General features: G+C 38.4%; 1 protein-coding gene across 1 annotated transcript; it reads left to right on the top strand.

The window, feature by feature from the left end:
- Positions 1–9,099: 9,099 nt before the first annotated feature.
- Positions 9,100–10,062, top strand: LOC111522520 (olfactory receptor 11H4-like). Its single transcript, XM_023186618.1, has one exon. It carries the CDS (start codon positions 9,100–9,102, stop codon positions 10,060–10,062), a length of 963 nt encoding a protein of 320 aa, XP_023042386.1.
- The last annotated feature ends 2,301 nt before the right edge of the window (positions 10,063–12,363 follow it).

Below are 12,363 nucleotides of genomic sequence, written 5' to 3'. Positions count from 1 at the left end.
TCAAAATTTAGAAGGCACATACCCATTAAAACAGCAACCCAACTTTTAAGATGTTTAGCCTACAGATATTTTTACACACGTGGGAAATGTTTACTGCAGCATTGTTGTAATAGCAAAATATTGAAAAAAACATCAGTTCCCATTAATAGAAGACTAGTAAAATGAGCTATGGTGAGTTATACCGTGCAATATTATGTCTTCAATTTATAAACTATGAAGTAGTTCCATATGCAATGATATATATGTCCAAGACATAAAAAGCAAAGTGAGTAGCAGAGCATATTATAGTTGCCTTCCATGGAAACATGTATATTTCCTGAAAGAGCTCCAAGAAACTGATAACGATTGTTTCAGGCGGGAAGAATTTGGTGTCTAAGGAACAAGAGAGTAAAGGAGACTTTTTTTTCATAACTCCTTTTGTGCTTTCAAATTCTTTATCATGTGCCTGTATTATTTATTGTAAAAATAAATAATAAAACATATTTTGTCAAATTTTTTTATTTCCATAGGTTATTGGGGAACAGGTGGTGTTTGGTTATATGAGTAAGTTCTTTAGTTAAACAAAGAACAATTCCTTTTTTTTTTTTTCTTGAGACAGAGTTTTGCTCTTGTTGCCCAGGCTGGAGTGCAATGGCACTATCTCGGCTCACTGCAACCTCCGCCTCCCGTGTTCAAACGATTCTCCTGTCTCAGCCTCCTGAGTAGCTGGGATTACAGGCACCCGCCACTACACCCAGCTCATTTTTGGTATTTTTAGTAGAGACGTGGTTCACCATATTGGCCAGGCTGGTCTCAAACTTCTGACCTCAGGTGATCCGCCCACCTCAGCTTCCCAAAGTGCTGGGATTACAGGCGTGAGCCACTGCACCCGGACAAAAAAGGACAATTTTCTAGGGGAACTTTCTGATCATTAGATTTGGAAAATCATTTTTTCCCACAAGGCTAGGCTTCCTTAGGAGCCTGTTTATTGACAGAAATGTTGAAGTGGGGTCTTCAGAGCCCCTTAACATCATTTCACTCGGACAGTTTTGTACTTTAGAAAAAACCTGAGATACATCTTCCTCATCTTAGGGCTTGTACAAATATACTGTTATAAAACTTTAACGAGTTTATCACAGTTATATTTAGATATCATCTCCCTTATTTTTCAATTATTGATTTTTATTGCCCTTGTTCAGCACCTACAATGTACCAAACATTGAGCCAGAAAATAAATTTGAGACAAAGGTATATAAGACACATTTTCTTCCCTCATAGGATTCACAGTCTTGTGATAGAGAAAATTGGAAGGTTTTCTTTTTGTTACGTAGCAAAAGTTCAGTGAGAGGGGAAGGCCTAATTACCATGGAAGCTCACAGGAAGCTGCATGTGTGTAAGTATGGAACTTGCGTGAAAGAGGTTGTAAGCACAGCATAGGCATTGTCTCTTTGCAAGTGCACCTCAGGTTACAGAATAGAAGTGCTCCTAGAAATTATCTTACACCATCATATAACCAACCACGCTAGTGGTTACTACTAAGGTCCCAGAGACAAAATAAGTATGACTATAAAATATAACATAGGCTGGGCATGATGGCTCACGCCTATAATCCCAGCACTTTGGGAGGCCGAGGTGGGTGGATCACCCAAGATCAGGAGTTTGAGCCTACCCTGGCCAACATGGTGAAACCCCGTCTCTACTAAAAATACAAAAAAAAAAGTAGCCGGTCATGGCGGCGTATGCCTGTAATCCCAGCTACTTGGGAGACTGAGGCAGGAGAATCGCTTGAATCCAGGAGGTGGAGGTTCCAGTGAGCTGAGAGCGTGCCATTGCGCTCCAGTCTGGGTGACAAGAGTGAAACTTCATCTCAAAAAATAACAATGATAATAGTAATAAAATAAATTGAATACCAAAGAGAGATATTATTTAAAATGTTAAGTAAATATAGATTTTAGTAATGGAATGTTGAATTGCTTTGATCTACCATCTTGCTGTGATCAAATAAAAATACTAAATTTTTTAAAAAAGTTAAAAACATTGATGATCTGAAGAGAGAACAGAAAATGGCTAAGTCTTTTTTTTTAATGAAAGCCTGAGAAGTGAGCACTAAGGCCATTCATACTCAGAGAGTACTTGACTGTAGTTCAAATCCTTATGCTTCAGGACAATGCCTAGCTAAGGAGATGGAAACAGGAACCTGGTGCTGGGGAGGGGGAAGGTCACACAAAGCTGGTGCCCTAATGGTCTTCATCCTCAGGTAAGGATGAACTAGAGCTAGACCCAATGCCACTCAGAAGGGAATCAGTTATCCCTGGAAGTTTGTGGCCATGGTTTAGCTCTTGTTTGAATTTATACATGCCGTTTTCTTCAATTTCCCCATTACACTGGCCGCAATCTATTCTTTTTTTTTTTTTTTTTTTTTGGTTCCAAGGTGTTAGGCTTTCTTTTTGCTGTTGTTGTTTGGGGTTTGGGGGTGTTTTTTTAAATAGTGTCTCACCCTGTCACCCATGCTGGAGTACAGTGGTAGGATCACAGCTAATTGCAGCCTCAACCTCTTGGACTCAAGCAATCCTCTCACCTTAGCCTCTCAAGTAGCTGGGACCACAGGCACATGCCACCATGCCTGGCTAATTTTTTTTTTTTTTTTAAGAAATTGGGTCTCTCTATGTTGCGCAGGCTGTAGGCTTTCTATTAAAGACTCTGCCATCCTCTTTCCTTTATTTCATTTTATGAATGGACACAACTCAAAAATTTTAAGTAAAATATTTTAATCCTCCAGCCTAGACCATCTGTTAAGTCACAAAACAGCCTTAATCATTTTGAAAGATTAAAATCATACCTATCTTTCTCAAATCACAATGGAATAAAACTGTAAATCAACAGCAAAAAGAAAACTAAAATCTTCACAAATATGTGGATGTTCAACAACACACTCTAAACCAAGCGATGAGTCAGAGAAGAAGTCACAAGGGAAATTATAAAGTATCTTGAGACAAATAAAAATGAAAACACAACATACCGAAATTTACAAGATGAAAAGAGAGCAGTGCTAAGAGAGAAATTTATAGCTATAAAGGCTTACATTATAAAAGAAGAAAAATCTCCACTCAAAAACCTAACTTTATACCATAAGAAACTAGAAAAAGAAGGACAAACTAAATTCAAAGCTAGCAAATGGTAGGGAATAATGAAGATTACAGCAGGGATAAATGAAGTAGAAAATATAAAACAGTAGAGAAAATGAACAAAACCAAAAGTTTGCTATTCAAAAAGATAAACTAAGTGGTCAAGACTTTAGCTGGAATAAGAAAAAAAGAAGACTCAACACAAATTAGAAATAAAGTGAGGACATTACAACTGATTTTCTAGAAATGAGGTTTTTATAACTTTTCCTAAGAACAAAAAGAAGTTATTTTGAATTCCACACAGATATCTCATCATTGCCTTTCAAAACGTTCTTCTTGCCTTTGCTCTGGGGTCCAATTTGCCCTAAACTACATGAAAACTATGATGGAAGAAAGGATGCTATGCCAAGGACTCCTGAGGGAGTCATAAACCAGCCCAAGGGAAGACTGAAATCATCACATAATCTCCAAGATAAAACTTTAATTGCACCCCTGAATCTCAACGACACTTACTTCTTCATTCACCTGCACCCTCTTTCTGAAATCTCTTCATGAGGTTCGTATACCACTGCTTTTGTGGCACTACTCTGCCACAAAAGTAATTCATATATAAAACTCACCTATTGACCTTTCTCTGCTGGACGAGATAACTGGAAGGTCTGGGTGCCTGGAGGTGACTGAGGTCCTTGATGAAAATAACCACCCTGTCAATCGAGGCCCACACCTCAAGGGCTGACCATAGGAGGGGTGTGCTTCTTTCCTCTGGCTATAAGTATTGCCCAACAGAATTACCTATAAACATTTCTTTTGAGCACTTCAGGAAAGGAGAAAAGGGAGTTTCAACACTTATCTTTATATATCCTAGGATTCTTTGGGTCAGCCTCCAGGTTTTGAGTCCACATAAGGCAAAGAGAGGTATCAATGAGAAGGCACAGTCTTGGTTTGTATTCCTAGGACTGTCTGCACATAGCTCTATCATGAAGGGTAAGTAACTTCTTCCCCTGTCTAGGATTCACTTGACTTTTTCTAAGACATCTACACATGGATGCTAGCTCCAGTGAAATGCCTTTATAATATGAATATATTTTTGCAAAATGTTGTGAGTTTCTAGACATGTGATTTCATGCACAGCATCCCCAGTATAATAAGTGTTATAATGAACTGTTGACACCTGTGCCCAGCTACCCAGATCTTCCTCAGCTGAACACTTTCTTCAACGTTCTTGCCTAATTATTTGCAAAGGAATGCCTCATTATTTGGAAATTTGATAAATTACATAATTTGGTATTAGAAGTCATGCTTAATAACTCACTTTCTACAATGCCCCTGATTAAATATAACTTATTCCCATTACTTTTATGCATATCCCAGGAAATGTAATGTCCTTCCTTTAATATTTTATCATCTGCATTTTGAATTATTAACACTACTGTGTTTTTATATCTTCTTTCTTTATGTCAGACCAACCAGAATATACCAGAATATTGTGCCAGAATATACAAGAAGGTCGAATATACCAGAATATTGTGCCAGAATATACAAGAAGGTCGGAAAAAAAAAATCTGAGCAACTAAAAGGAGTTGTCCATAGCTTTACTATGAGATATATGGGAATTGAGTGACTTTTTAATCTAGTCATTTAGGTTCACTTAAATTCATTGGATGGGCGCAGTCGCTCACGCCTATAATCCCAGCACTTCGAGGGGCCAAGGGTTTGTAGAGAAAGGTTCTCATCATGTTCCCTAGGCTAGATACATGATGAGAACATGTCTCTACAAAACATTTAATAATTAGCCTGGCATGGTGGCATATGTCTATCGTCCCAGCTACTCAGAAGGTTAAGGCAGTAAGATCGCTTGAGCTTGGGAGGTCAAGGCTGCAATGAACTATGATCCCACCACTGCACTCCAGCATGGGTGAAAGAGTAAGGCCCTGTCTCAAAAATAAATAAATAAAAATTTAAAATTAATTTATTGTTTTTCATTTAGGTTTTTAAATGATTCTGCTAAAAAATTATCCTAGCTACTTTGTAATTATATTTATTAGTAGTATTATTATGAACACTAACAGCTATGAGTGTTGCAGGTCCTAATATATTCCAGGAACTGCACTAGGCACTACAACATGTACTAGGAAACTGTACTTCAACTATGTTTTCCCAAAAGCTCAGCAAAACGGAAGGTAACTTGCCTACAGGCACATAGTATGCTGTACAGTATTTGAACCCAAGTCAATCTGACTTTATCATCTATTTTCTTTTAAGTCACTTATATAACAGGATTACTTTGTTAAGTATTACTGGAGTGAGTCAGTCAGTTGTGAACCTAATCCAACTGTGGTATGTCACCACATAGACTGCTACAGTGAGTGTTCTCTTCCTTCCTCACCAAACTATGTGCTTGCCTCCTAAAACTATGCTCCCAGTTCTTCCTAAGGAGCAGCCAATTTTTCCTTCTAGTTCATATGTGTAGCTGCCGCATCCCACCACTGGACTATCCAACTTTATGTGGTAACATCCAGCATTTACAGTGATCTACCACGTGCACGAGACAGTGTTGAAAAACTTTGAGAAGGAAAATTGGCCAGGGGTGGTGGTTCATGCCTGTAATCTCAGCACTTTGGGAGGCTGAGGTGGGTGGATCACTTAAGGTCAGGGGTTCGAGACCAGCCTGGCCAACATGGCAAAACCTCATCTCTACTAAAAATACAAAACTAGCCAGACGTAGTGGTACATTCCTGTAATTCCAGCTACTCAGAGGGCTGCGGCAGGAGAATTGCTTGAACCCAGGAGACAGAGTTTGCAGTAAACCAAGACTGCGCCACCACATTCCAGCCTGGGTGAGGGAGTGAGACTCTGTCTCAAAAAAAATATGTGTGTGGGTGTGTGGATATATGTATATACTATATATATATACTTTGAGAAGGAAAATCAACAGGATTTGGAGATTGACCGCATATGGGAGGTGATGGAATTAAAAAGGTTCCTTCAGTGTTTCTCAAGTTTCTGGCTTTAGCAAATTCTAACTGGATTGGTGAATGAAGAGTGGAGCCATTCGCCAAGAAGCAAGTACAAAGTGGTAGCTCTTACAAAGAAAAAAAATGGAATAAAGATAAATACTGAGCAAAATGGTGATGACATGTTTGAAAATATAAATGACTAGAGAGACCAATATTTAGAGCAGATGCTCACAAATGACAGGGTCATGAGGCAAGGTAGAATTAGTGAATCACAAGGTTTAAATGTGATTTTGCTAAACGTGACCAAACTGACATGTTACACAAGACTGCCCAGTGATGTACGGACTGAGGACTCAGTGATGGTGATGTTCATAAACTCAGATTAGCTTTCTTGGTGACAGGCTTGGCAAGTCTGAAAGTCACCCAACCATTAATTTATTCAACAAGTGCCTACTGTGTACCAGAAACTGAGTTATCTGAGAAATGAAAGATAAATTAAACATCATTTGTGAATTATAGACGTTTTCAGTCTGTAGGGTAACATGAAACCATACGATTTGGTCATTATGGTGCATGCTCTAGTAGAAAAATATATAACATGCTACGTAAATATTAAACAGGAAATTTATATGTTACAGAGTTCTGTCTTACTGACTTTAACATACGATAGGTATCAAAAGGATATCTAAAATCATCATCAAAATCTAAGACATCCGATATTGACAAGTGTAATTGTTAATTTTTTAAATCTTGATAAGCTCAGGCTTTATGGGTCAAACGATACTGAGATATATGTCCAAGACTATTCATCACAGTGGTGATTATAATAGAAAACATTGATAACAATCTAAATCTATCATTAGAGGGTTGATTGAATCTATAGACAAGAACAATGAAGCCATTGAGTTGATGATTCAGAGCTCTATTTTTGACACGGAAAAAAGACAAATATATTAAGTTTAAAAACAAATTATAAAACAGTTAATTTTGAAAAATTCCATTTTAATTATAAAAAAGAGAAGAGCACACTCCTCCAAAGAGTGAAAATTTGTTTTCTCTGCGAGGTAGGATTTTTTTTTATCTTTTTCTATATCTTTTATGTTTATAATTATAAAAACCAATTACAGTATTTTGGCAAATTTTGAACAGTGTAGCATTAATAAATTTAAAGAACAAGACATAAGCATTTTAGATCATTTGTAATGCATTGAAAAACTTAATGTTAATAAATATCCTTACATTTGGAGAAGCTTATTGAATATTTTTACATATATATTTTCTTTCATCACCAAATGAAAGAAAATATCATTTGTGTTCAGCAAGAATTTGCCATTAGCAACATTTAGAGCTATGTTTATTTATGTCTGACTTTTTAAATTAACAAATAAAAAATTGTATATATTTATTGTGTGTAACATGTTGTTTTGAAATATGTATACATTGTATAATGGCTACCTCCAGCTAATGAACTTATGCATTTTCTCATATACTTACCACTTTTTTGTGGTGAGAACATTTAAAATCTACTCTCTTAGCAATTTTCAAGGAAAAAGTAATTATTAACTATAGTTATCCATGTTATACAATAAAGCTCTTGAACTTATTTCTTCTATCTAACTGAAGTTTTGTATCCTTTGACAAACATCTCCCCAACCTCCCAGTCCCTGTAACCACCATTTTACTCTCTGCTGCTATAAATTCAACTTTTTTGGATTCCACATATACATATAAGTGAAATCACGCAGTATTTGTCTTCCTGAGCCTGGCTTTTTTCACTTAGTACCATGTCTCTGGGTTCATCCATGTTGTCACAAATGACAGGATATCCTTCTTTTTTAAAAGTTGAAGAGTATTCCATTGTGTGCATATACCACACTTTCTTTACCTATTCATTCTGTTTGACTTTTGATCACTGACCTTCCAAACTTATCTAGAGTCTGAGTTTCTTGTAGGTGGACAGTAGAGATTACAGTTGAGATGTCAAAACCTACAATCTGTAACAAGTATAAGAATGAATGCTTGTAGCAGAACAATATATTGTAACAAATTGTTTATTTTAATGAGAGATTTATGTTTAAATGATTCAAAACACTGCATTTGTTTACAACAGTAGAAATTCCATTTACAGGGAAGTTTAAAAGTGTGAAGTAAATTCAAGGAACAATCTCAGGTAACTATTAACTCTCTACTCTCCAGAAAAATACTGGCATGATATTTTCTCTTGGATTCTATGCTTAGACTTAAATTTCACTAATACAGAGTAAATAATGGTCACTCATAACTCTCAAGTATCTGAGAAGTATGTCAAGTATTTTCCACCTCGGGAAAGATGTCAGAAAAAGCAGTTATTTTACTCCTAATTCTTAGTTTAAAAATTAAGTCAAACTAACAGCTGTTCTATTAGAAATAATTAACTATGGGTGGGAAAAAGAAATACAAACAGCCACTTTGCTGGGTTTCATAGAGAATAATGGTTCTGAGCTTTCACCATTTCAAAGGGAAGGGAGATTTCTCAAAAATCAGCCACTGATGAAAAATATCCAAATAATGTATATTCTATTGTTATAACCCTACTTTTAAAGAAATTTGGGGCCGGGCACAATGGCTCACTCCTGTAGCCCCAGCACTTTGGGAGGCCGAGGTGGGTGGATCACCTGAGAGGTCAGGAGTTCGAGACAACCTTGACCAACATGGAGAAACCCCATTTCTACTAAAAATACAAAAGTAGTCGGGCATGGTGGTGCATGCTTGTAATCCCACCTACTCGGAGGCTGAGGCAGGAGAATCGCTTGAACCCAGGAGGCGGAGGTTGTGGTGAGCTGAGATCATGCCATTGCACTCCAGCATGGGCAGCAAGAGCAAAACTCCATCTCAAAATAAAAAAGAAATGTGGGATCATTAGCATTGTTGATTTGTAGCTTCTGAATAAAAGTTAGGAGTCAGTGTATGGTTGTTGCAAACTAATTGCCAAATAGCCAACATATATAGCTTGCAAAGATTTCCTACAAGTTTTTCAGAAAACAAAACTATTTGTATAAATGGTGTTTTCTGTCGTCTCTACAGCCCTGGAATTCATAAACAATTCAGAGACAAGCACTGTGATGGAATTTGTTCTCCTTGGCTTTCCTGGTTGTCAGGAGATGCAAAGTTTCCTCTTCTCACTGTTCTTTGTGATCTATGTATTTACCATAATAGGAAACGGGACCATTGTCTTTGCTGTGAGATTGGACAAACGGCTTCATACCCCAATGTATATTCTCCTAGGGAAGTTTGCTTTCCTTGAAATCTGGTACGTTACCTCCACTGTACCCAACATGCTAGTCAACTTCCTCTCAGAGACAAAAACCATCTCTTTTGTTGGCTGTTTCCTCCAATTCTACTTTTTTACTTCCCTTGGTACAACAGAAGCATACTTCCTCTGCATCATGGCATATGATCGGTACCTTGCTATCTGCCACCCATTGCACTACCCAACCATCATGACCCCACAACTCTGCTACATATTGATGTCTTCTTGCTGGGTGTTTGGTTTCCTCAGTTACTCTGTCTCCACTGTGCAACTGTCTCAATTGCCTTTCTGTGGGCCCAACATCATCAATCACTTTTTGTGTGACATGGACCTATTGATGGCTCTGTCCTGTGCCCCAGCTCCTATCACCGAGATCATCTTCCATATCCTGAGCTCCCTCATTATCATTCTCACTCTTCTGTACATCTGTGGCTCCTATATGCTTTTACTGATAGCTGTATTAAAAGTTCCTTCAGCAGCTGGCCGGCAGAAGGCCTTTTCCACCTGCGGATCTCATCTGACAGTAGTGTGTTTATTCTTTGGGGCTCTATTGGCAATGTATGTGAGCCCCACAACTGATAACCCAGCTGCAATTCAGAAGATTATAACTTTGTTCTATTCTGTGGTGACCCCCTTCTTAAACCCCCTGATTTACAGCTTGCGAAACAAGGAGATGAAGGCTGCATTGAAGAAAGTCCTGAGGATAGAATGAGAACAAGGTCATCTACCTGAGACCAAGCAAACCATTGTTCAGACATAAAAGATTAACTAAGAAAGACCTGATTTTCTGATTCTACTTCTCCAATACACACTTTAAAGAAGATATTTTCTCAGTGAGGTCCCTCATTGTTTTATTTCTTAACTAACCTGGCAGAGCTAAATCATACTGGATTCATATTACATTCCAAATGAAACAATCATATTTTCAACATGGGTGGCTCCAATAGATGATATTTGAGGGTATTTTATATGTCCTATTTCATACTGTATAGTTTTGATTACTGGAGATACGGGTGGAAGATAGAAGAGCAGTTATACTTAAGGTATTTCTTAAGACTGTGCAATATTTTTAAAGTGAATAAAGAATCAAATTTAAATGCCTAATGAATACAGAACTAAAGGATTTAGTAACAGAACAATTTTCTTGCCCCCTTGGCTCTTGATGGTTGAAAGTCTTACAGGCAAGGGACGGACTGAAAGTTTAATGCTTATGTAAGCAGCATATGTTTTAACATCACATAAAATAGTAAAATAGTGGTCATTCTTCCATTCAACAAATATTAATTGAATACCTCTTATGTTCCAGGCACTAGATATATACTATGACCAAAAGAATCAAAACCACTATCCACCTGGCATTTACACTCTCGTAAGGGAGAGACAGACGATAAAAAAATAAGTAAAATATATAGCATATCAGAGAGTAATAAGTGTTATGCAAAAAGGGCAAAGAGGGCAGGAAATGTGGAAGAAAGAAAAGAGCTGCCATTGTTAAACAGGATGATCAGGGAGGCTATACTGAGAAGGCAACATTTAAGCAAATGCTTGAAGTAGATGAGGGAATGAGCCATGTAGACAGTGAGAGAAGAGCATTCCAAAGAGAGGGAAGCAAATTATCTTTAAGATCTGCAGGCAGGATTGTATCCAAGTAGCAGCAAGGAGGTTGGTTTGACTGGAGTAAAGAATTTAAGGCTGGGGCCGGGCGCGGTGGCTCAAGCCTGTAATCCTAGCACTTTGGGAGGCCGAGACGGGCGGATCACAAGGTCAGGAGATTGAGACCATCCTGGCTAATACGGTGAAACCCCGTCTCTACTAAAGAATACAAAAAACTAGCCGGGCGACGAGGTGGGCGCCTGTAGTCCCAGCTACTTGGGAGGCGGAGGCAGGAGAATGGCGGGAACCCGGGAGGCGGAGCTTGCAGTGAGCTGAGATCCGGCCACTGCACTCCAGCCTGGGCGACAGAGCCAGACTCCGTCTCAAAAAAAAAAAAAAAAAAAGAATTTAAGGCTGGGAACGGTGGCTCACGCCTGTAATCCCAGCACTTTGGGAGGCCGAGGAGGCTGGATCATGAGGTCAGGAATTCGAGACCAGCCTAGCCAATATGGTGCAACCCCGTCCCTATCAAAGATACAAAAATTAGCTGGGTGTGGTGGCATGAGCCTGTAATCCCAGCTACTCAGGAGGCTGAGGCAGAATGGTGTGAACCCAGGAGGTAGAGTTTGCAGTGAGCCTAGATAGCACCACCACACTCCAGCCTGGACGACAGAGCAGGGCTCCATCTCAAAAAAAAAAAAAAATTTAAGGGGAAGAGTATTAGAGATGAAGTCAGGAAGTAAACAGCGTTCCAAATTCTGTGGGACCTTGTAAACTATAGTAATAACTTTTTAAAAAATTATAAATTGACAAATTAGAGTTGTGTATATGTATGGGGAACAAAGTGATATTATGATTTATGAATATAATGCAGAAAAATTGAATCAGCTATCAAATCCATAACCTCAAATATTTTCTGTAGTAAGAATATTTGAAATCTATGGCCAGGCACGGTGGTTCATGCCTGTACTCCCAGCACTTTGGGAGGTCAAGGCAGGCAGATTACCTGAGGCCAGAAGTTCAAGACTAGTCCGGCCAACATGGTGAAACCCCCTCCCTACTAAAAATACAAAAATTAGTTGGGCGTGGTGGTGCGCGCCTGTAATCCCAGCTACACAGGAAGCTGAGGCACAAGGATCACTTGAACTTGGGAGGCAGAGGCTGCAGTGAGCCAAGATTGTGCCACTGTACTCCAGCCTGGGTGACAGATTGAGACTCTGTCTCAAAAAAAAAAAAAAAAAAAAGAAAATAGAAATTTATTATCTTAGCAATTTAAAAATGTATAACACATTATCATTTACTATGTTTACCACCCTGGGCAATATATCGCCAAAAAAAAAAAACCACTATTACTCCTACCAGAGGTTTTCCACCCTTTGCCCATCATTGCCTCACCATTACCCACACCCCACTTCCCACA

This window comes from Piliocolobus tephrosceles, chromosome 6 (assembly GCF_002776525.5).
Source record: "Piliocolobus tephrosceles isolate RC106 chromosome 6, ASM277652v3, whole genome shotgun sequence".
Classification (NCBI taxonomy): Eukaryota; Metazoa; Chordata; class Mammalia; order Primates; family Cercopithecidae; genus Piliocolobus; species Piliocolobus tephrosceles.
The sequence above is the reverse complement of the archived record's forward strand: the minus strand, read 5'-3'. Positions and strand labels throughout refer to the sequence as shown.

What these genes read in the sequence shown, in the direction of transcription:
- LOC111522520 (XM_023186618.1), top strand. Translation starts at nt 9,100, where the DNA reads ATGGTGTTTTCTGTCGTCTCTACAGCCCTGGAATTCATAAACAATTCA.